This window comes from Periplaneta americana, chromosome 16, assembly GCF_040183065.1.
Source record: "Periplaneta americana isolate PAMFEO1 chromosome 16, P.americana_PAMFEO1_priV1, whole genome shotgun sequence".
Lineage (NCBI taxonomy): Eukaryota > Metazoa > Arthropoda > Insecta > Blattodea > Blattidae > Periplaneta > Periplaneta americana.
In genome coordinates, this window is record NC_091132.1 from 158,162,266 (window position 1) to 158,188,484 (window position 26,219).

At 34.9% G+C, this 26,219-nt stretch overlaps 2 protein-coding genes across 8 annotated transcripts in view; both read right to left on the reverse strand.

Annotated features, from left to right (window-relative positions):
* The window catches only part of LOC138691565 (zinc finger protein ZFP2-like), a 41,248-nt gene extending 22,711 nt beyond the window's left edge, over window positions 1–18,537 (reverse strand). For 4 of the 7 annotated variants that reach the window (XM_069813657.1, XM_069813655.1, XM_069813650.1 and 1 more), the window contains exons 1-4: window positions 18,419–18,537; window positions 6,675–7,013; window positions 2,456–2,556; window positions 90–269 (exon numbers count right to left, since the gene is read on the reverse strand). In XM_069813657.1, the coding sequence (XP_069669758.1) occupies window positions 90–269; window positions 2,456–2,556; window positions 6,675–6,687 (294 nt within the window). In that variant the 5' untranslated portion in view covers window positions 6,688–7,013; window positions 18,419–18,537. Of the gene's footprint in view, window positions 1–89; window positions 270–2,455; window positions 2,557–6,674; window positions 7,017–18,193; window positions 18,364–18,418 lie in introns of those variants that run through there. The other 3 variants (XM_069813651.1, XM_069813653.1, XM_069813652.1) reach the window with 3 other exon arrangements.
* LOC138691562 (gastrula zinc finger protein XlCGF57.1-like) overlaps window positions 1–26,219 on the reverse strand; it is a 449,766-nt gene that overhangs the window by 325,171 nt on the left and 98,376 nt on the right. The window lies entirely within an intron of this gene.

Genomic DNA, 26,219 nt, shown 5'->3' on the forward strand with positions numbered 1-26,219 from the left:
AATTAATAGTATTCTAGATTAATTAACAGCTCTGATGCAATTCAAGACGCACAGTCAATATATATGTAGACTGAGAGTGAACCACTTACATCAACTTCAGACTTCAACTCAGGAGAACTGATATCCACTGGAGTGTCTTCAACTTCACACTTCACGAAAGCAAAGCTAAAAGGAACTGGTGTGTCTTCAACATTTATGTCTGATGTGAAGCTATGGTCCACGCATTCTGTTTTTATGCCCCCTACTTGCAGATTCGATACATTTCTTTCCTAAAGAACATAAAGGCATCACAAGAAATAACTTCATTTAGCTATTTTAAAGTTCACATCATGTATACTAGCCATCAATCTTGTTCTACCTGGCTGTCTTTTGCTACGAGTTTCTGAAGAGAGCTGAAGGCAGAATGCGAACCAAACATTAAGGAACACAAGCAACAATAGCCGGTAGTGATAACAGACCAAGTACACCGTGTCCGAAGTGAAAGCTACCGATAAAGATACTAAATAATTTATTCCTTAATTATGGCACACAAAAAAAATTAGGGGGGGGGGGGATATTAATCAACTCAACAAGTTTATGTCACCATCAGTAAATCTCAACATGTCCCCCTCTAGTAGCACGACATACATCTAATCTGTATTCAATCTCTCTCCAGGCATTGTGTAACAGCTGCGGAATTACAGATCTTACTATGTCGATAATCCTTTGACGTAACACTTGAAGGTTATCCACTCTAGTGTTGTAGACACGGTCTTCCACGAATCCCCAAGGAAAAAAGTCCAATGGTATAAGATCAGGAGATCGTGGGGACCATGCAATAGGACTACCACGACCGATCCATCATCCCGGGAAATGATTGTGTAAAGTTTCAACGACTGGTCCCCAATAATGAGGGGGAGCTCCGTCTTGATGGAAGGTGAACCTCTCTGGAATCCGGGTAGCGCAAAATTTGCAAGCATATCGAGATATACCGCACCATTCACTGTGTTCTCTATGAAGAAAAAAAGGTCCGATCACACATGAACTGGTTTATCCACCACAAACATTTAACTTTGGAGGGTTACGTTCATGTTAAAAAATAACACGAAGATTCTCAGAACCACAGATCCTGCAATTGTGGCGATTAACACAGCCACACACGTGAAATGTTGCCACCACCATGTTGCTGAAAGTCTCCATTTTCTAGCAAATGTTTGTGCAGCTGAACAAAGGTGTGCCTATCAGGAGCTGCACGGCCGTATTTTTCACGAAATCTCCGCTGAACTGTGACCAGAAATTTAAACTCTGCTAACCAATATCAGCACTGCACTTTTTCTTGTGGTGTGAATAGAGCCATTTTGCAAAACAATCTATGCATACACAGCAATAGGAATAACAGGTTCGTGAATTTCACGACATAGAAACCTGTTGAGTTTCTCTACATTTTAGTGCAAGCTGGCCATATGTAACTTCAATGGATGTCTGGTTAGTTCATTTCTTTATCGATAGGTTTCATTTCGCACATGGTATATTCCTTGAGAAATTAAGTTACAGAAAATATCAGTAAGTGTAAAAGAGTTTCTTTATATCCTAGACTAAGTGCGAGATTCTTTTCGAGTAGAACATTTTATAGGACAGTTTACTATTTAGAACAATGTAAAGTGGAATTACAATACATCTATCAACAGTAACAAAATTTTAAAATGTCAATCCAATAAAATTGTATGAAATTTTTAACTGTTACACTGAAATCTAATTGAGAATCACAGCTTAAAGACAGAGAGTTGTAAGTATTACACATAACAAACAATGGAGAGTTCTTGAAGAAAACAGTTCTAGGAATTGAAATAACAAAAGGTTGCCTATGACGTAATTCTGTTCTTTTTACATTGAACTGAAGGAATTTAAGAAAATCACAGTTATTCAATATTCCGTTAACAGTCTTACTGAGTAAAATTTGGCTATTTAGTAATCGTCTATATTTTAGTTTTATAATTAAATTCAAAAAGTAATGATTATATGAAATTTGCTTTTCATAAGACGACACATGATGTTTTTTAAAATATAAATAATGTATAAATCTTTTCTGTATCCTTTCTATTTGCATCTGATGGGACTGGAACTGAGGTGACCATATTATAGAAGCATACTCTACCTTAATCGTAACTCCTAAGTGACTACATGGAAAGTACTTTAATGTAGTAATTTTATATTGACAAATCCTACGGCATGTATATGCTAATTGGTGTAAATAAATAAACTAAACAGACTAGCAGCACTTCATGTGAAAATTGATTCCTATATACAAACTAGAATCCACGTGCAATTCATATTCCCATTCCAATTGATAACACATTAAACCACACAGCTAATATCGTGTGGGGATCAAATTTGATCTACTCAATATAACGTGGAAAATGTACGCACTTCTCCCACTGTTAGAAAACAACACACACAGTAATACTTTTCAGTTTACCTCTGATAAAGCATTGTTATCTTCTCTTTCAAGTGTGTTATCGTGTGGCTGTAAATCCAAAGGGTCAACCTCAGGTTCTATCTTGATCAAATCCATCACACCTGAAAGAAGTGTTCTGTGATTGAGAGTGATTTAAAGAATCAGAGCAGCTGCTACACACTTATTATAAGTAGCTATGAACTACTATTTCTCTACTTTCTAAACATGTCAGAAACTAATACTATGTCATAGAAAAATTATTTACATATTTAGTACAGATATTACCTTCTGTTTATTTTGATGCATTGGTGTCATGGGGGCCATACGGGAGCATATGGCGTATGGGAACCTACAATTTTTTAATGAATCATATGGAGAAGAGAAATTTCTGCCTATATACAGCTTATGCGTGCCTAAGTTTTGTAGGCCTACATTGAGATCTATTTTTTACACGGAAATCTGTACTGTTCTTAGATTCTCACTTACTCCTCGTAATATAATTATCTTACTTAATGTTTATGATCGTAAAAAGGCCCATCGCTACAGCGCTGGAATCCAGAACCATAATTGTATAATTAAAAACACCGAAGTGCTGCAGATAAACGCTCCACGATTCATCAAGGCGTGTGTGCATCCACTGTGAGGGCTTCATGGGATATTCTTTAAATCATACTTATTTTGTAATTAGCGAGCAAACGGGACTGGATTGGACTCCTAGTTGGGATAAGTTACCTGGTTGAGGTTTCTTCCTGGGTTTTCCCACAAATCCATTAACAGCAAATGCAACCATCGCAGTTGATGAACCATCGTAAAATATACATTAAAAGAAGCTTTAAATTACGGTCGGAGAGGTAGAGAGAGGAAAGTAAAATATATTTCAAGGGAGAAAAATAAAGAGTGTGGCATATGGTCAAGAAAAAAAAATACCATGACAGCACTGTTTTCATGTAATTCACTTTCAATATAGCCTACTTTTTTGAGCACATAATGTATTATTTAGCCATTGATGGACGTTTCACTCTTATTGCGCACATTACTTCTGAGTAAATTTTATATCATTGTACTTCGTATCTAAATTATACGTAATGTCACAGCTGTCCTAATGAAACTCGCCTGTACTCAGTTTTGTCAATTCCCTGTTTGTACAGACGTGAACAAATTTTTAGCAAAATTTACGATTTTTGTGACATACTTTTAGAAAATTTAACTTTTCAATTTAGAATACTATTGACATCTTTATGATTATAGTACTCATAAATATGTAAAAATGTCAACTGTAATCTAAATTGAAAAGTCTAATTTTCTAAATTATACCATAAAAATCGTCAATTTTACTAATAATTAAAGTGTCGTAAAATAACCTACTAATAAATTAATGGTGGAGTTAACACGCAAATTGAGGTTCGTTTTCCGACCAGAGTCATGAGTAGACATTTTCCAATAATGTGGCCTCCGCGATCTCCAGATTTCAATCCGGCCGACTTTTGGTTATGGGGTTACCTTAACGAACGAGTTTTCTTGGCACATCCAACAACCCTACAGCAACTGTAAGATGCCATCTCGCAAGAAATTGCAAATATTCCTAGACATGATCTGCAAAATGCCATGCATGGTGTCACAGGCAGAATGCTGTTCGTTGAACAAGAGAACGGCGGACATCTTCCCAATGTTTTGTAAACCCCGTTGTTTGCCCAGCACTGTGATGTTTTTATTTTTTTCCTATGTCAAATTATATAACATTTATAGCGGTTCAATGTTTCAACTGACTTTTGAAATAGGTACTCTATACACTATTTTACATATTATGTTTTACCTTGTGCAGATTTGAACTGCGACAGTACAAATTGATGTTTTAGAGTCATGTATTCAACCATCTGAGCTCCAATGACTGGTTGTGAAACACAATTACAAATCTTTCTTGGCACATCCAACAACCCTACTGCAACTGTAAGATGCCATCTCGCAAGAAATTACCAATATTCCAAGACATGATCTGCAAAATGCCGTGCATGGTGTCACAGGCAGAATGCTGTTCGTTGAACAAGAGAACGGCGGACATCTTCCCAATGTTTTGTAAACCCCGTTGTTTGCCCAACACTGTGATGTTTTTATTTTTTTCCTATGTAAAATTATATAACATTTATAGCGGTTCAATGTTTCAAATGACTTTTGAAATACTCTATACACTATTTTATATATTATTGTTTTACGTTGTGCAGATTTGGACTGCGACAGTACAAATTGATGTTTTAGAGTCATGTATTCAACCATCTGAGCTCCAATGACTGGTTGTGAAACACAATTACAAATCTTTCTCAAAGGAGTGAATTGTAGCGAGAAAACGTTCTGGAGAATGATACATAATTCATAAGAATTACTTTATTGTCTAGATCATGAATGGAAAATCTTAGAATTAAAATAACCGTTATTTGTATGAACTCATAACATGCAGGGAGAATTATCGTAACAAATGTGATATGAATATGCTGGGAAATCTGCAACGTGAAAGACGAAGTAATATAATAATTCGGACATTTTTTCAGTAGCAAATATGGCGTGCTCAAGTTGCCACATGAGCTTGTGCAACAATATAGAGAAGGCAGAAAAAGTGAGTGATTTTATAACAGCACAAGGGCGTAATGAGACTCCACTGCGGAAAGTACATACGCAGGGCAAAGAAAGCTGCACTTAACTCATTGTTTAACAAATTTGAGCAAACTTGCCAGGAAGTGCGCAGCTACGTACCAAGGTATGTTGTGAGGAATAGGTAGCCATTTTGTGTAAGCGATATCTTGCGGATTATTTTTATTTATTTAAACGCTCGGTACCCTACTGGGAAGCACGAGCGAAGATGATTTTATTAAAGTTCTGTTTAATGTTTTTGTAAAAGTTCTTATGTTAACTAATTACTAACCATTAAATAAATAAAATAAACTTATTTAAACGCAAGTATCCCAGCCAAGAGATTATTATTATTATTATTATTATTATTATTATTATTATTATACTATTATTATTGATGTCATTATAAGTGTTATTTTTATTATTATTTTATTGTTATTATTATTATTATTACTATTATTATTATTATTATTATTATTATTATTATTATTATTATTATTATTGCTATTATTATTACTGTTATTATTATTATATTGTTGTTGTTATTATTATTATTATTATTATTATTATTTTATTGTTATTATTAAGCTGCAGATTTTTAGACACTAAAAACAGTTTAAATAAGCAGGCAAAATAAGCATTCAAAATTCTAAAATAGGCATTTATAAAGCCACTAACAATTTCTAATTCTTAATGGCTAACACGATCAGAGCGTAGTATTATACACTAGTTTATACAGTTATGTCCTTATGACAGTGAATAACTAAATATTCCTTTAAATGATGTAATGAAAACTGATGTCTGTAAAAATGTTCTTAAATTGGGAGAAAATCCTCTCCACTTCACATGAAGTGATGGGGCAATATTTCAGGGATCCAATCTCAGCTGGGGACCAAACCAGTGGGAACGCAGTAATGTCAATTTCATTTCCAACCAGTGCTTCTGCCGCCAATAACACTTGCTCCCAACCAGGATTTCTTTTCACAATTATCAAATACTTATTTTTCATTGTTTCTCCCACACTGCTTGGTATTTCTTTAAGAATAGTTTCTACTTTCTTCATAACTTGCACATCACTGTGGAGTGGAATACTCCTCGTTTCCAGTTTCGTTATGTAAGCAGATAGCTTTCCAAAGTTTGCTTTGATGAAAGCAAGATCAGATTTTAGCTTTGGGTTTGCCAGGATATTTGTCTCTCCTATGCTTGCCTCAAATTTTACAAAGCTACCGAACTATATATTGCACTTAGATAATTTTTTTCTTAATGTGGACTAGTTAGGGATAATCTTGTTGGTGTATTTGTGTAGAAAGTTCTTGAGGTACACATTATCTAGTTTCCTCCGAGGAATTTTTGCTTTCACCATAGTTATCCAAAAGTCCTCATAGAATTCCTTTGTATCACTGTTGGGCAATTCGGACAAGAAAGGCTGTACTGTAGTGTGATCTGTTTACTTTTCATTACATGCATGTTGGTACCCTAGTCCTGGTCAATATGATATATTTTCTTCTCGCATTTAACCTAAACATAACATAGAACATTAATTAATTTAAACTGCTATGCATAACACAAATGAGGTTTAAAATGTAACGAACACAAAAAATAAACTCAGTTTTCTTACTTCTCTGCAGCATGCTTGGCAATATATAACTTTTCCATCTGATGAGAAGTTAGGATCACCATCGATTCATTGTTTCAGAACATATGCTCTTGATGACTTTTGCTTTGGCATATCTCCACGTATATTTCACGTATTATAACAGGAAACTCAAGTCACAAACTCACAAAACTGATACACAGTTTAAAACAACAACCCCAGTCAACTACCACCAACGATTCACGCGGCCTTCGAAATACATTTTTTTATTAGTAGAATTTAAAATTATTCAATTTCTCCTCGCACTGGTGGCAGTAAGACGTAACACACAAATTATCGGTAGTTGTATGGCATCACTGCTCTCTGCTGGATAAAAAAGAAACAAATTACAGATTCAAAAAATATCCATAAAATAGTCAATAAGTTTAAATATAATATATAATACGGATATTTAGGCAACTCTTAGGCATTTATAAGCAGATAGGCATTTTCTAGTGAAATAGGCAATTATAGGCACTATAGAATTCGCATATAATACTCAAAGTGCCTTAAAATGCATATGTAACCTAAAAGTATGCATCAGCAGGTAAAGGATTAAAATAGGCATACAGGCATAAATCCGCAGCTTAGTTATTATTCATCATCTTCTTCTTATTATTATTATTATTATTGTTATTATTATTACTACTATTATTATTGTTATTATTATTATTGCTATTATCATTACTGTTATTATTATTGTTATTATTATTCTTATTGTTATTATTACTATTATTGTTATTATAATTGTTGCTATTGTTACTATTATTACTATTAATATATTATTATTATAATTATCAGTATTAATACTATTATTATTATTATTATTATTATTATTATTATTATTATTAATCTTCATTGACGACATTTGCAAACTAATAAGTTCTGAGTATCTATTACTCGCTGACGATCTTAAAATTTTTCGAAAAATCAAAAGTAATGCTGACTGTTAGGATGACATTAATTCAATTACCAGTTGGTCAGTTGATAATGGGATGATGATTGATGAATCCAAAACTTACCTAATATCACTTTCAAGGAAAACATCTACTCTTAAATATAACTATCATCTAAAAACTGTATTCAACAATAGAAATGATTGTATTAGGGATCTCAGTGTATTAATTGACAATAAATTATATTTTCACAACCACATTGATTATATTTATAACCAAGCAATAAGAATGTTAGCAATAATTCGGTCAATTACTTATTCTTTTTCAACACCTGACTCTCTTTTAATGCTACACAATACATTAGTGAGACCGAAACTCAAATATGCATTTGTAGATTGGAACTCTATTACAAGTACTGATTCAGCAAAACTGGAAAATATTCAAAGGAAATTATATCATTATGTTCGTACAGATTTATGCCTAATAACTCTGGGTATAACTATGATAAAAAAAATGCGAGCACTTTAAATGTCGAAGCTTGTATGCTAGACGTCATGATCTCGATTATTTATACTTATGTAAGGTCCTTAAAGGTTACATTAATTGTCAATCTTTCTTAAGGCCCATTCACAATGAAAATTAAACATAACGTAAGCATTAACTTAAGAATATAAACGTTACGGTAAAATCAAGAAGTCATACCATCATTCACGATGGGAACATGAACATAACAGCAAACATACTTGGTAAGCATGGAAACATGACAACGATGCCATTTCCTCATATTCTGTCGTATACTTCAGCACTCCACGATTGTGTTCTGTTTGCAAATCCCATAAGCATAAGCATGAAAGTTTGGAGTTTGCAAACTTTCATGTTAACGTCTTATGGTAATGTTTATGTCAATGCTTATGTGAATCATTGTGAATGATTCCATTTGGTAGCCTGGGCGCAAACTTCTGTTTTTATGTTACGGTTATGTTTAATTTTCATTGTGAATGGGCCTTTAAACAGTGTCAGCCTTCGTATTCCTAAGGACACGAGACATCACAAACGCTTCTATATCAGAAATTCTAGATCTTTCTTGCCGGTTTCCAGATGTAATAAAATTGCTAACATACATGTAGTCGATTTCGAGCCATTCAATGTATAGAAGTATTAGAACATGGCAATGTCTTTGTTAATATTATTTGTATAATCTTTCTACACATTGGTAATAATTTTGTAAGAATCAACTCCTTTCCATAAAATATAACTTAATAGTATTAATTCTTGTAAATTAATCATTGTAATCTACGTTCCTCATTTTGTTGTTATCTCAATTATTTAATTTGTACCATACTTGTTCATTTTATTGTATTAATTGTATCTCTGTGCTGGACTTTTATTGGCCTATGGCTGTTGTCCAGCAAACAAACAAACAAATAAATAATTAAATAAATAAGTAAATGAGTAAATAAATAAGTAACTAAGTAACTAATTAACTAAATAAATAAATAATAATAATAATAATAATAATAATAATTATAATTATTATTATAATTAAACTAGCCAATCCAAAACATGCGTTTCCTCTACCACACCTTGTATTTGAGAATCAGGCTGCCAACAAGAAACGACTGTGAGAATCGCGCTCTAATATCCCAGTTATCAGGAATGCTGAGCTTTACTCAGTTTGTATTGGATTTTCGGTCCTAAGACTACAGTATATTCCTTTTTTGTATTTTCAAAATTAGTGCTAATAGAATTCTGCCATCGTTTATTTCCTGTGTCATGTTTCTTCTTACAAACACAAAAAAAAAAACAGCATTATAGTAATACACACAAATATTATAGTTACTTGGAAGATGCGACCTTCCCAAATTAATGAGCAGGCGAAATAGCGGATAAGTCTGTGCGCTAGTAAATTCGCTGTCAAAAAAAATGTAGAAATAAACACAGTCTTATATTGTTCTTCATTCTTTTAATACTTACATAATTACTGAGAAACGTTATTGAATTATTGTTCCTCTGATTGAGTTCTGACTGATATGTACGCACATCTATTATCAGGCAGTACATCTCACTTGACGATATGTGTCGAGAAAGAACAGTGAAGTTTTATTAATGTACTGCTAGTATAGTAAATTAAAAACAAACACTGAAAACTCCTTATTTTTGTAGTGTGGAGTATTAGAAACTCGATGTGATCACTGGGAGAGCTGTGGTCCCACCCAACCCGCCCTAAACAGGTTCCTTACTTTATATAGGAAAATCGTCGTACTTGAAGGAAGAAGGCGGCCATATTTCGTAACTGTGGTAACCATTCGTATTATCTTGGACACCTTATAAAACCTAACCTAACCTAACCTGCTACACACCTATTGTAACATTTGTAACGTTTAGCACGCCTGTTGTAACATTCCTCACAGTTTCATTTCGTTTGCCGATATTGGCATCCCTGCTACACCTGTACCATATCGTCTGCTGGAATTCTGAGTCCATCTAGTTGAATTGAAGTGAAACTGCGACTCTGTTAATTACGTTTCCGAAGTTGTTTCTATGTTATCTGCAAGAATTATTGTGTCACTGTAGTAATAATTGCATTTATATTGTACAATAAAAATTCAAATGTGTAGTGGCTGAGATAAAAGTGTTCTAAATTGATTTCCAGCGCCACAATCCCAGTGATAAACGTGTGAATATTCGTTAGGAGTCCGTTGGAAGTGGCTATAGGATACTAAAACTTGACCGAAAGAACAATTGTTAGTATACATATGAAGTCTGACTAGTGCAATATGTAGCTAGTCGGCCGATGTAGGGCTAGTTGCCTCATAAGTGTTGCCCTTTTTGTCATCACGTATGAGTTTCAGACCCGTCTTCGGACAGTTGACGGCAATGGTAAAGTTTAGCGGTCCCTGCTTAGGTCGTTATTGCACGCATGCAAGTACAACGGGATTCAAAAGCACTGCCATAATAAAATAAGTCTGACGGTTTTATGTATGCAATTGATGGCGTAGTTTACGAAGCCGATACTAGAGTGGCGTAAAAAGCGCAATTATATTAATTTGTCTATGATTATATTTACACAATGAACGTATGTCACTTTAACCTCTCCTTTAAATGTCAGTCGACGGTTCGAACTCCGAAATGAAATTATTCTTTATTATAGGTATATAAAAAGCGCAATTATATTAATTGTCTATGAATATATTTACACAATGAACGTCTGTCACTTTAACCTCTCTTTTAAATGTCAGTCGACGGTTTAACCTCTCTTTTAAATGTCAGTCGACGGTTCGAACCCCGAAATTAAATTATTCTTTATTATAGGTACATAAAAATCGCAATTATATTAATTGTCTATGAATATATTTACACAATGAACATCTGTCACTTTAACCTCTCTTTTAAATGTCAGTCGACGGTTTAACCTCTCTTTTAAATGTCAGTCGACGGTTTAACCTCTATTTTAAATGTCAGTCGACGGTTCGAACCCAAATTAAATTATTCTTTATTATAGGTATATAAAAAGCGCAATTATGTTGTCTATGAATATATTTACACAATGAACGTCTGTCGCTTTAACCTCTCTTTTAAATGTCAGTCGACGGTTCGAACCCCGAAATTAAATTCTTCTTTATTATAGATATAATACAATTGCTCTAAAAATCTAAATAAAGTGTATACAGAATGAACTTCTCCCTTTAAATCTCAGTTTACAGTTTGAACCAAGTGACGGCTATATTTTCCGAGTTCGGGCACCGAAAATTAATTACTTTTATTGGGGGTATAATTCAATTGCTGTAAAAATCTAAAAACTTGTATAGACAATGAATAATACACAATAATGTAATAACACAGCCATTTTAAATTAACAAGCAAAGCTGTTGTCAAAATTAGTAATGTATTAAATTTAATTAAATTTCGGGTCTCGAACTGAGAATATATAACCGCCCTGGGTAGAAACTGTAGACTGATGTCTAAAGTGAGAGAGTAATTTTGTATACTTTTTTTTTAGGCTTTTCCAGCAATTGTATTATATCTATAATAAAACAATAATTAATTTTCGGTGCTCGAACTCAAAGAAATACAGCCGTCACTGGGTTCAAACTGTGGACTGACGTTTAAAGTGAGAGGGTAATTGTGCATACTTTTTTTTCAAGCAATTGTATTATACCTAGAATAAAGGATAATTAAATTTCGGGACTCGAACTGAGGAAATATAGCCGTCAGTGGGTCCCAACTGTGGACTGACATATAAAGTGAGAGGTTCATTTTCTATACATGTTTTTAGATTTTTCCAGCGATTTCATTATACCTACATAGGGGGTCACAACCAGAGTGGACCAAGTTCATCTCGAATAGTTCTGAGATATTGAGTCTTCATTCACCTTATTTAGGAAATGCTGTCCTCTGTGGAGTAACAAATGAGTTATGGACTTTGTTTGTTATAGCAATGGATAAATCTAAGTTTTCTTCATCCGAGATTGTATTACTCCACAAACTGATCACGGGTGGACTTGGCCAACTCTGGTTGTGAGCCCTTCAAATAATAATTAAATGTCGGGGATCGAACTAGGGAAATATAGCCCTGACTGGGTTCAAACTGAAGACGGATATTCGATGGAAGCGAATGTGACTCTGGTGTAGCCAAAAATAATAATTAAATGTCGGAGATCGAACTTGGCAAATATAGTCCTGACTGGGTTCAAACTGAAGACTGATATCAATGCCTTCTCGATCTAGACCAGGGGCCTGTTTCTCGAAACTCATGGACTACGTAATATTATTAGTCTGCACAGTAGTAATATTAGTTTATTAAATAAATTTTTTAAAAAGTCTGTGTTTCTACAAAATACAATGGTAAAGTAGTAGTTACCAGTTCACAGACTAGTAATATTGTTCGATTTCACCAGTTCATAAGTGATTCTGTTTCTTAAAATGCTGATTTAGTTGATTACACTAGTATTCAACAGGAATATTGCTACAAGAGTCTAAAGATTGGATGATTTCTATATTATCAGTTACCAGTGACAACCTTTCTCAGATAATCAAAACAAAATATTGTAGTTATTTTTTTAATAAGTGGTTTAATGGTTGCGATTCAAGTGATGAAGTTGTTGTGAGAAGAGCTAAAATTATATCCAGAAAGAACAATTATTCCATTATGGGAGCACTGTTTAAATATAATGAACAGATTAGGTAAAGTGCTGAAAAACTTGAAGAGTTGTTAAATATAGTGGGACCTGCCATAACAAGACAAACAAATAGAAGTCATGCATTATGAGGAAAGCTTCAAATACAAGTTGCTCTACAAATTGGAATGTTGATTATTTGGCATATTTTCCAATGCCATCAGGTCTTTCTGTCCTAGACCAGCAACACTTGCAGAATTTTTTCTTAATAATCTAATACCAATTCATCAACTGCAGTAATTTTTGCTGGCTTCCCTCCTCCACTGCCAGTTCTTCTGACACTGTCAACTTTAGCCTACAAATTAAATATAAAACTACACTAGTTTATGAATAGATCAAATGTAAAGCTGAAAAAAAAATAGCGAATTTTTCATCAAGTCATATTAAGTGGCATTCATGTCGGCAGTAGACCCACTGGCTACATAATATGTTTATATTATGATACTAACTGTGAACTTGAATTTGTACTTGTCAAAGTTTCTTTCTTAACGTATGCATAATCTTTGTTCTGAGGTATCAGTTCCATAGCCTCAAACATTACAAACATTTTTCTTCATTGGTTTACTTTACCTTTTTTGCTAATATGCTTTAAAAAGCACCGAATAAAATATCCTTTGATTCATTAATCATATTCACTATAGTTGATTTACTTTAAATTGATGGCATTTCAGCCGAAAAGAGAAATCAAAACCAAAACAGGAACAACTTAGCCTTATAACCTCAAATAACAATACAAATTACTCTTAAGGAACCCACAGGTTCATTGCTGCCATACATAAGCCCGCCATTGGTCCCTATCCTGTGCAAGATTAATCCAGTTTCTATCATCATATCCTACCTCCCTCAAAAGCATTTTAATATTATCCTCCCATCTACATCTCGGCCTCCCAAAAAGTTGTTTCCCCTCCGGTCTCCCAACTAACATTCTATATGCATTTCTGGATTCGTCCATACGTGCTACATGCCCTGCCCATCTCAAACGTCTGGATTTAACGTCTCTAATTATGTGAGGTGAAGAATACAATGCGTGCAGTTCTGCGTTGTGTAACTTTCTCCATTCTCCTGTAACTTCATCCCTCTTAGCCCCAAATATTTTCCTAAGAACCTTATTCTCAAACACGCTTAACCTATGTTCCTCTCTCAAAGTGAGAGTTTATTTTAATTTAGCACATTTGCCTTCTTTAATTGTAGGTAGAAAATTCACCACAGTCCCTTCTATGATATTAGTTTACGTCCTCTGGTAGCTAGTAGATAAATATAATTGAAAACAACCCAGTATAGTAAGAAATAAATAAATAATAAAATTAAAATGTTTATTTAGTGTAAAGTGTGCATAAGTTCCATTTATTTGTTGCATAATATGTTGCAGGTATAATTATAAAACTGTTTTAATTTTAACGTGAAGAGAAATCAGCATGTTAACATAACCTGTTTGCATTAACATTTTAAGTTGAGAACGAAGGCTATTTTGAGATTTAATAAAAAAGAATATATTTAGGATAGACTTCAGAACACGATTACCATCCTTACTTGTAGGTAGAAAATTCACCACAGTCTCTCCTATGAAATGTAGCCTACATAGGTTAGGCCTACCGTATATATTTTCCCTTCGTAGATAGTCGATAAATACAATTCAATACAACTCAGTATCATAATAAATAAGTTAATTAAAATACAATTGAAAGTGCGGGGTATCATACGTGACATTATGCTTAATTATGAGTATAATTGCGGATATAGAAATATGAGGTAAATACAGTAAACATAACCTATAATTCCTATATGGTATCATAACGTAATTATGGAATGACGGGGCATTGAAGAACATCAAAATTAGACAGAAATGGTTATATTATATAACTGGTTCTTAATTTGAACTGAGTACATTAAGTATTCCTGATATTTTCCGGAAATGCTTTATCAGTGTCCATAACTAGTAGCATATATGTGAAGATTTCTCAACACAAATGCTTTCTTTCGCTGTAAAAAAATTATTCAGCAATATATTTATACATATATTAATACAGTGGTCTGTAATTTGAATAATTGTGCTATCACATTCACGTTCGACATGACAACATAACCTTGTAAATCTGGTTGCTTTGAGGTCGCCTTATTGCAATACAGCTGTCGTTTAGTCAAGTGTCCGAAGACCAATAAAGCATCACTTATAAAGCAACTAGGCCAAGAAATAATGGGGGTAGGGTGGCCAGTTCCTGTTCCCTTCCATTGCATACGTCACTGACTACTAGCGCTGAGGTAGTTCTTGTGATTTCAATTTATTTTTTGTGGAAATGCATTTGATCCTATAGAAACAAGGCATAATAAAAGTCTAAATTAACCAACTAATTCGTATATGCAAAGAATATATGCGCTAGTTTAGTCCTAGTAACATATTTAACTAATCAGACTTCAGATTGAAGTACTGTATGAAACGAATAAATGCAATTGATATGTAGACAAATTGCCTTTACAAGTCGTCATACATAACGTTATGCTTAATTATAATTGCATAATTGCGAATGTAGAAATAAAGTAGTGATAGAGTAAACATAACCTATAATTTTAAAACATCAAAATATACGTGCGATGCAACTGAAAATTATTGATTCATGCATAAATGAATGTGCAAGAATTTCGTAATGAAGCATGCTTCATTTCATTTAATTACAATATTAGGTACTGTAACAGTAATGAAAATATACGGTATAATTTTTGGTAATATACTATCATATCTCGTTTTTAGTTCTAATTGTGTATATTATCAAATATGTATTATTTTCAATGCGAATGCGACTCTGCTGTACCCAAAAATAATAATTTCATGTGGGGATCGAGCAAATATTGCCCTCACTGGGTTCAAACTGTAGGCATATTCCGCGAATGTTGTGTATATTATCAAAATGTATTATTTTCAATGCGAATGCGACTCTGCTGTACCCAAAAATAATAATTTCATGTCGGGGATCGAGCAAATATTGCCCTCACTGGGTTCAAACTGCAGACATATACCGCGAATGCAACTCTGGTGTAGCCTTCTTAAACTACGTCAATAATTCCATAAATGAAACCGTTAGCCTTCTGTTATTTCCGTCATCCTTTTGAGTCACATAGTACTTCCTGTCCAAAGAGTGTAAATTCCATTGTTATTTTCATGCGTGCAAGAACGACCTAAGCAGGGACCGCTAAACTTTACCATTGCCCAGTTGTAGTGATGGGCGAAGTTGTTCTTTTCCCGGAACGGTTCCGACGGTTCCGGTTCCGAAAAAATACTATGTTCCAAATAACAGTTCCGAAATAACAGTCACCAGTGGTGATGAGTCGGAGTCGTTGAGTCGTTCAAACGAACGGTACAGTACCCTCCCTCTTCACCATAGACAAATAACACCATGCAGCTCACACTGGAGCACTCACAGGCATGACATAGTACACATTCTTATCTATAGATGGCACTGCAATGCACATTCGAATCGATTTTGGAAAATTGCTGTGCATGCGGACAGAACTCAAAAGCTTAATGTTAGTAATTACACAGCTGTTGACTACAAGGACAGAATACAACACTTTATTTTCGTACATAAAGTTATAAAGACATGGTAGCCAACTAAAAAAAATAACATAACATTTAAAACATATGGTATGTAATTTCTGTTCTCTCTATTACATAATAAAAAAAAACAAATCATTAATTTTTAATTTTACTTTTCTTAATGCACAGTTATAATAATAATAATAATAATAATATTAATAATAATAATAATAATAAATATTACAATTTCATAAATAAAAAAGATATATATTGGCAGTACTGAAACCTGGAAACCCCGCAGTGGGTTAGTAAAATGTTGGAATCGCATCTTTACCAAAGTGTAATTTAAACTTCGCATTAAACCTCGCTCTCCAAATCAGTACTTATATGGGTAGTTTCCAACAAATAATGCTACAACATTTTTGTCGTTCTTTGATAACAGAGAAGATAGCACAAAAACTTGTGCTTGTCAGACTTAACCTCAACAAACGACATACAGACATTGTAACTAAACCACTCATTACCATTTACGACTTTAACCTTTGTATAGAATCAGCTGATCAATTAATTAATAATAGTATGCGTACTTTATGACTTTGTAGAATGTTTATAAAACAGAATTAGTCAACTAATGGTGAAATAAACCATAAAGCGGGAATCAATATTACAGATTATTGAATACTTACTATAACATTACAGATGATTGGCCAGTCTTACAAATGTTGATATTAAAGTTCGCGCCACCGCAAGGATTTCAATGTCCATGCGCCCCCCTCCAACCACGTGAGAGTTTCAAGTACAGTGTAACTGCAGCTGTCGTTGGTTCATCGGAACAAGCTCCGACGTTCCGACTGTTATCTCGGAGTCGGAACATACCTTGTGCAACGCGGTACTGCGAGCCCGCAACAGCTGGGCAAGTGAGCAGCTCGGAGTCGGAACACTGTTGTTTCGGAACAGGAGGTTCCGACCTACTGTTCATTTTTGCAACAGTTCCGAGGGAGTCGGAACATACCTTGTGCCACGCGGTACTGCGAGGCCGCAACAGTTGGCACGTGAGCAGCTCGGAGTCGGAACACTGTTATTTCGGAACAGGAGGTTCCGACCTACTGTTCATTTTTGCAACAGTTCCGAGACCGGAACAGTTCCAAAATAACTGTTGTGTTATTTTTTACCCATCTCTACCCAGTTGACTAAACAACAACAACGTTCATCTGTGACTGATGTTGTTTAGTCAACTGTCCGAGGAGAAGTTGAAATCTCATGACACAAAAAAGACATCACTCATGAGGTAACTACTTAAGCAAGAACATAATGAGGTATGGTGGCTAGTTCTTTCCCCCGTGTTTAATATTATTTTTCCGAAAATTAAAATGTGCCACGAAACAGCGGTAATAGTGAAACAGATGTAATCAAAATAGAACGACGGTTATATTCGAGTCTGAAGTTAATGCTGAACTCATATAGGCCCTACGTTAGAGGTAAAAATTGGAACTTACCTCATCCAAAATTGCAATCCTACGAAACAAAGTGAACAACGTACGTATACTGTAGGTCTACTGAATTCCAGATGCAGATATGAGTTACCACAATCCATTGTTTAAAGTAAACGGATTTCCGTTAGGCCATACTCTTGCATTTCATGCAACTAGATTCTGCGTCATAATGAAACATAACGTATACCATTTCGCATGTAATGCCGAGACTTGTCTCGCTCGTTTCTAGCCGAACAAAGTTACCTCTCCTTTACGTGCATGTAAAAATTATTACATACACATAAACAATGCACAGAAACACTTGCTACTGTATTAGAGAGATCGGAGTGTGAGGTGAAGTCTGCATACGAAACAGCCTTGAGATGACTGCGTAATAAAATTTTCATACAATTATCAAATGTTTATTTACCTGTACATCGTTCTTGTGTAGGAAATCGGACGAATTAGTTCTCAAAAAGGCATTATAAATTGCATTGTAGAATTCAATACCTGTCTTCACAGTAAATGTAATTAATTTCCATATTAATAGACTGTACCGAACGTGCGTCAACAGTTCCCGCGCTGCAATAAGATGACAAATCAAGTTACATATATCACAACGGCATAATACATTTCGTATCAAATGTTTGCTTACCTGAATATTCTTCTTATCTGGATTTCAATAGGCTATATAGATTATATCTTCGAACAACTTTAATGCTCGAAGGATTATATTATTCACTGTAAGCGTAGGCTGGACTTCATTGATTTTCCCCGAATTCTCAAGAACAACAGAGATCTATGTTGCCGTGAATATGGCGACTAAACACAGCTCAATCACAAACTTTTTAAGAGGGATGATAAAAAAAATAAGAGTTAAATCTAGCACACATTCCATACGTCCTACTACTCTTCAGAATTTAGAATGCCAAAAATTTGCTTTATCGTAGCTAAAATAATAGGTACATGAAAAATTAAAAAGAAAATTCTAATTTATTTACAAATTCAATCAATTAAGCAGTGGTGCAACCAGAATTTGGTCCTGGGGGTTTTTAAAAATATAAAAAAGTGATTATAATATCTATGGTGACAAAACCATAATGTGTTAGTGCTTATAAATTACAGTTTCAATGAAACAAATTCTCATACGACTAAACAGGTCCCCAACAAACCCATTTGCTGCTGAGTCCACATAGGCACAAATGCAGCATATGCTTTCTCAATAACAATGCATTTGAACAGCTCTATGTTAAAAGGGCCAAGGTCGCATTTTTTTCGAAAATCACTTTCTTAGCTTGTAATGTTCTTTGAGCATAGAGACATTGATTTATGTCAGAAGAACCGACAAATGTTCACTGTACGTGGCAACTAGATGTCATTCAATATTTTTTGATATTGATATTTGTTAAAAGGGTAGAAGTGTAGGACATGTGCCCATTTAACAAACACCATAATGCACTGGGAAACTTAGATGTTGGCTAAACTTCATCAATTAAGTTATTTTAGTTATATGTGTTACGAGGCTCATGATGATTGTTGCAGTACATGTGTTCCAGTCAATACATAACTGTATAAGACGTATATGTTTAATATTTTTCATTACAATGAATTCTGATAGTGAAACAGACGCTGTAGTTAATACTAATATTAAAAAATGGTAAGGGGTTTGCAAATCCAGACATCTACACACCAAGCGCTGGCCTTCTACGCTTGAGGTTGCAGGTTCGATCCCGGCCGAGGTCGATGGCATTTAAATGCGGCAGGCTCATGTCAATACATTTACTGGCATGTAAAAGAAATCCTGCGGGACAAAATTGCGGCAAACCGGCGATGCTGATTCGTATAACCTCTGCAGTTGCGAGCATCGTTAAATAAACCATAATTTATTTTTAATTTTTTCTACACACGTAAATGATGCTTCCGAAAGAGCAGCAGCTACAGAACTAATAGGTATTCATGTCACGAAGTTACAAATCTGATGCAAAATCTATCAGAGGCCACAGTTTGAGTCTTGTGACAGATTTTGTGATAACCAAACGAGCTCTATAAGAGCATGATCGCATTTACAGCATGTGGTAACTGATTTAGATCGTTATTTTTAAAGTTCTTCGCTAAAATTTGCCGTTGTGGAAGTGCCACAAAATCTGTCCAATTTTATAATTTCAAAAGCTAGTGGCAGAATTATTACATGAAAAATCTGTGAAGAAAGCTAATGCCGAGTGGCATAAGAAGATGTTCCTTTACTATCGGTAATTTGTACCACTTCATTTTTGACCAGGAGCATCTAGGAATTTTTACTGCCTCACCATTCATCATTGGATTTAAAACTCATATCTTTGTTTTGCATCATAATTCGCATACATGTCCTTTACTGAACTGTCTAGTGTTATTGCATATCAAGAAATAAAACTTTTACTTAGAAAGAAAAAACTTAATGACGCAAAGAAAGTAAAATCATAAAAGGAGGATAATATTAAAGTATTTTATGAGCAGATTGAACAGTGGACCCAACACTGAAATGAAAAAATCAAACAAATCAATATAATATTAGATTTTCATATTGGAAAAAAAAATCAAATTGCTCAAATCCATAATAAAAATGTTTTGTATACAGTAATATATATTGATAATTTTGTTTTTCATATAAAACTCATTTTCATTATATTTAAACAAAAAAATCCATGTTAAAACATATTACTTTTAAAAAGGCATATGTCCAGCTAATGCAAGTCCCCCTACTAAAAGTATGATTGATTATATTTTAAAATACATTTCTCACACATGTGAGTTAAGTAAAACTTCTTAATTTGATAAATTGAAGAAATTAATAAACTTAAATGCTTAAGCAGGAAATAGTTTTTTGTTTGTCCTGTAAAATTTTTCTTTCTGGACTTCGGCCTTTTTAACAAACAGCTATTCATTTATGCTCGAACGCAACGCGTTATGACGACATGCCAATACGATACCCTTAAAAAAATTGCCCTAGTTTCTTTCACACCACGTATCACTTATTGCGCTGATGCCTAAACATGAGATGTCGGTACTTAAATTCTGGCTTCCTTAAAGTCGTGAGACTGATTAGGGGTACATAATCCTTTATAGATTTTAATATGGAGAATTTTTAAATTTCCGCATTTGGATATGAAATAAACAGTGAACATCCAAGAGCTTGTGGGAATTATAAATTTAAACACAGAAATCTAATATAGTAGTCGTGTCTGCTAGATAAGTGTTTCGAATCGCAACTGAAACAAGAATTTAACAATTTACACTCTCTTAACCCTTAAAAGCCTGAATTATTTTTCGTCAAGTTTTTCGTTTATTTCGTTATAGACTGATTAAATGGGTGTAACTGAAGACAACAGTGCTTTTGTTTTCCATTGTTGAAGCGAATATGTGGAATTACAGGTCATTATGTTGTCAAATTTTAAAGACATCATCTAATGACATTTTTCAATCAATTTATTGAACTTATCTAAACTTTAACAGACAAATAATACATTCATTATTCATTCGGTGTTCTGTCCAAGGTCAGATCTTTCACTGCAAACCCAGCATTCTCAAATATTTCCTATTTTCTGTCTTCCTGTTTGTCTCCTCATATGATCCATATATCTTCATGCCTTCTACCATCTGATACCTTCATCTACTCCGAACTCTTCTCCCGTTAACTATTTCTTCCAGTGCATCCTTCAGTAGGCAGTTTCTTCTTAGCCAGTGACCCAACCAATTCCTTCTCCTCTTTCTGATCAGTTTCAGCATCATTCATTCTTTATCCACTATTTCCAACACAGCTTCGTTTCTTACTCTGTCTGTCCACTTCACACGATCCAGTCTTCGCCATATGCACATTTCAAATGCTTCCATTCGCTCCTCTTCACTTCGTCGTAATGTCCACTTTTCTGTTCCACAGGATACCACACTCCACACAAATAATACAAAAAATGCAAAACTAAGAAAATTACTTTCACAATATCTAAACAGAGATACATAATTTCCTCATTACAGGACACGTTAGTCTCCTTCAGTGTGCTTTCACACATATGCGAAAGTTTATAGAAAATCACAAATTATTGTCACAATACACTCGTATGAATAAAACACATTTTCCTAACATAACATGGGCTGCATAGACCTACATCAAATTTTGAGAACGCTGTATGCCAGAAGAGCATTCTTACCAGCACATTGCCGTCTTTTGTTTCCGGGTATCGGAATCATTAGAGTTCCACTCCATCGTGTCTTATATAATCAGATGTTCTGCGAGTGATGTCCAGAAAGTAAGTTTCCTCGGAGCCGTTTACAGAAAGAAAACACAATTTCATGCAAAGATTTATTAGAACAGATACAGGAATTGTTGAACTATTTTTCAACATATTCCTCACTGGAACTGAGATATTTGTCACACCGTGGGATCAACTTTAGTCCCTCATAGAAGTCTCCCGCCTGGAATCGGAACCAGTGCGTGACAGCCGTCTGCACCTCTCTGTTGATCCTACGGCATGAAAAAGTCTCTTTTCGGGTGGAGAATATATTGAAAAAAAATAGCTCAACAATTCCTGCACCTGTTCGAATAAATCTTTCCATAAAATTCTATATATTTCTGCAAACTGCCCCAGGGAAACTTACTTTCTGGACACATCTCGTAGCTCCAATAACGCTGTATTTGGGAGTAGACGGTCACTCCTTGCCTTCAGGGGTGCTCCCGACTTGTTGAAATCTCCCATTTGAATTCTAATTCAGTCGAATGTTAAATGTTATGTTTTATTTAACGACACTCGCAACTGCAGAGGTTATATCAGCGTCGCCGGATGTGCCGGAATTTTGTCCCGCAGGAGTTCTTTTACGTGCCAGTAAATCTACTGACATGAGCCTGTCACATTTAAGCACACTTAAATGCCATCGACCTGGCCCGGGATCGAATCAGCAACCTTGGGCATAGAAGGCCAGCGCTATACCAACTTGCCAACCAGGGCGACATTTCAGTCGATGTTGAGCCGGATCTTTTATTTGGCTGCCAAGCATTTTTTTTTAGCTACATCTAACATGTGAAAATGGGCTAAAACAGTTTTTACATAGATAAAGCGATATATATTTTTTTTATAAAAAAACAACATTTGTCACATCTCTATCTTTAAAAGTCACTCTCTGGAGAAATCGATTGAAAGGATGTAACATACTTTTTATCCACTCACGTTTCCCTGATGGCACCATTTCCACACATTGCAATGTTGATGGTATCATTCTCTTCGTAACACAGATCACTCTTCAACTTCTTCTACAATAAGGAATATCATCTCAGCTTCAGCACTCAGTTTCCTTCCACTTATATTGTCGAACATGCCACCCTCTACATCTGTAGAGTTCTCGTCAGATACAAAGTTGGGCTTTGATGACTATGTAGAATGATCTCATTTTTCGTTTTCGAATTCCCAAAGTATCTCATGCACTTTCACGCATCTGTTTGTAACATACATTTTGTTACTTGTACTTTCTTGCAACTCCTCTGTCTTACTGTTAGTAGCAAGAGACCACAAAGAATGAGTGACAACATATTAGCCTAGCGTTACCATATGGTAGCGCAAGAAACAATGTATTATACCCACAACAATGTAATGGATTGTAAACTTGTGCTTGATGTACACGAATACTAAATCTCCAATAAGTAAAATACCACAACAAACAATACAATGAAGTTAACCAAAGTAACAAATAAATAATCTTACTTCTTGTTGCTCTCCAAAATTGCTGCTGAGAAAGCAACATCTAAATCGCACAGCTGCTCTTGCCCAACTGGTATTATAAAGTTGTGATTTCATAATGTAATGAGAAAGAACCAATCACGTAGCTTGGATTCACAAACAAAAATTCCAGTTTTATTAATTAAAGACGGGTGTGGGGCAAGTTATATTGCTTTGTGCACTGCGTTACCATATGGTAACAAGACATAATGGGCTCATTGATTTTGAGGTATAGGGTACAAATGACATGACTTTTCCTCTAAGTACCTCACCAAACTTGGGACTAATCATTGACTTTTCCAGCAAGATCACTCACTTTAATGAAATTAGCTATAACATATACCAATAACAGGGTAGACTGGAGAGTAAGAGAATTCTTCTTCTTCTTCTTCTTATTTAGTACTACAGCCCAAGGGAGCCTTGACTTCATTAATGATCCTCATCCATTCTTCACGATTCTCAGCCCGCTTCATCCAATTCCGGATTCCTAACCTCGCCAAATCACATTCCACACAATCCATCCAAAGCAATCGTGGTCTTCCTCTCAACCTTGTTCCCTCTATTTTTTGTGTGGTAACCATCTTAGCCTTCCTAAGGTTCTCCATACCTCTAACATGTCCCAACCATTTTAATCTAGATATTCTAATAAAGGAGAGGACGAGGAAGCTAAGCAAAATTATCAGGTCGAAATTTCGAATAGGTTTGCCACTTTAGAAAGTTCCGACGAAGTTGAGAAAGAATTAGATGTTAATAGCGTGTGGGAAAATATCAGAGATAGTATCAAAATTGCAGCTGAGCAGAGCATAGGTTATTATGAAACTAAGAAAAAGAAACCGTGGTTTGATGAAGATTGTTGCATGGTAGTAGAAAGAAGGAAACAGGCAAAATTGAAATTCTTACAGGATCCAGTTGAGGAGAAGAGAGATAATTATTTCAATGAAAGACGGGAAGCAAGTCGTACACTTAGGAATAAAAAGAGAGGTTACTTGAAGGAAAAACTGAATGAGGTAGAAACAAATAGTAAGAATAAAAACATTCGAGATTTATATAAGGGTATAAAGGAATTTAAGAACGGATATCAGTCAAGGGTAAACGTGATCAAGGATGAGAATGGTGACTTGCTTGCAGACTCTCCATCAATCCTAAACAGATGGAAAAACTATTTTGCGCAACTACTAAATGTACATAGGCCAAATAGAAATGATCGGGACGATATTGAAATACAAACTGCTGAGCCATTTATACCCGAACCCACGCTTTCAGAAGTCGAAATTGCGATAGAAAATCTGAAAAAGTACAAGTCTCCAGGTATCGATCAAATTCCAGCAGAATTAATACAAGAGGGTGGAAGTGCATTATATAGCGAAATTTATAAACTTGTACTTGCTATTTGGGAAAAGGAAATTGTACCAGAACAATGGAAGGAGTCCATAATTGTACCTATTTTTAAAAAGGGGGACAAAACCAACTGTGGTAACTTTCGAGGAATATCACTTTTGTTGACGTCGTACAAAATTTTGTCCAATATTCTTTTGAGGAGATTAACTCCGTACGTAGATGAAATTATTGGGGATCATCAATGCGGTTTTCGGCGTAATAGATCGACTATTGATCAGATTTTTTGTATTCGGCAGATAATGGAGAAAAAATGGGAGTATAAGGGTACAGTACATCAGTTATTCATAGATTTCAAAAAGGCATATGACTCGGTTAAGAGGGAAGTATTATATGATATTCTTATTGAATTTGGTATTCCCAAGAAACTAGTTCGATTAATTAAAATGTGTCTCAGTGAAACATACAGCAGAGTCCGTATAGGTCAGTTTCTATCTGATCCTTTTCCAATTCACTGCGGGCTAAAGCAGGGAGATGCACTATCACCTTTACTTTTTAACTTCGCTTTAGAATATGCCATTAGGAAAGTTCAGGATAACAGGCAGGGTTTGGAATTGAACGGGCTACATCAGCTTCTTGTCTATGCAGATGACGTGAATATGTTAGGAGAAAATACACAAACGGTTAGGGAAAACACGGAAATTTTACTTGAAGCAAGTAAAGAGATCGGTTTGGAAGTAAATCCCGAAAAGACAAAGTATATGATTATGACTCGTGACGGGAATATTGTACGAAATGGAAATATAAATATTGGAGATTTATCCTTCGAAGAGGTGGAAAAATTCAAATATCTTGGAGCAACAGTAACAAATATAAATGACACTCGGGAGGAAATTAAACGCAGAATAAATATGGGAAATGCGTGTTATTATTCGGTTGAGAAGCTCTTATCATCCAGTCTGCTGTCCAAAAATCTGAAAGTTAGAATTTATAAAACAGTTATATTACCGGTTCTTCTATATGGCTGTGAAACTTGGACTCTCACTCTGAGAGAGGAACATAGGTTAAGGGTGTTTGAGAATAAGGTGCTTAGGAAAATATTTGGGGCTAAGCGGGATGAAGTTACAGGAGAATGGAGAAAGTTACACAACACAGAACTGCACGCATTGTATTCTTCACCTGACATAATTAGGAACTTGAAATCCAGACGTTTGAGATGGGCAGGGCATGTAGCACGTATGGGCGAATCCAGAAATGCATATAGAGTGTTAGTTGGGAGACCGGAGGGAAAAAGACCTTTAGGGAGGCCGAGACGTAGATGGGAGGATAATATTAAAATGGATTTGAGGGAGGTGGGGTATGATGATAGAGACTGGCTTA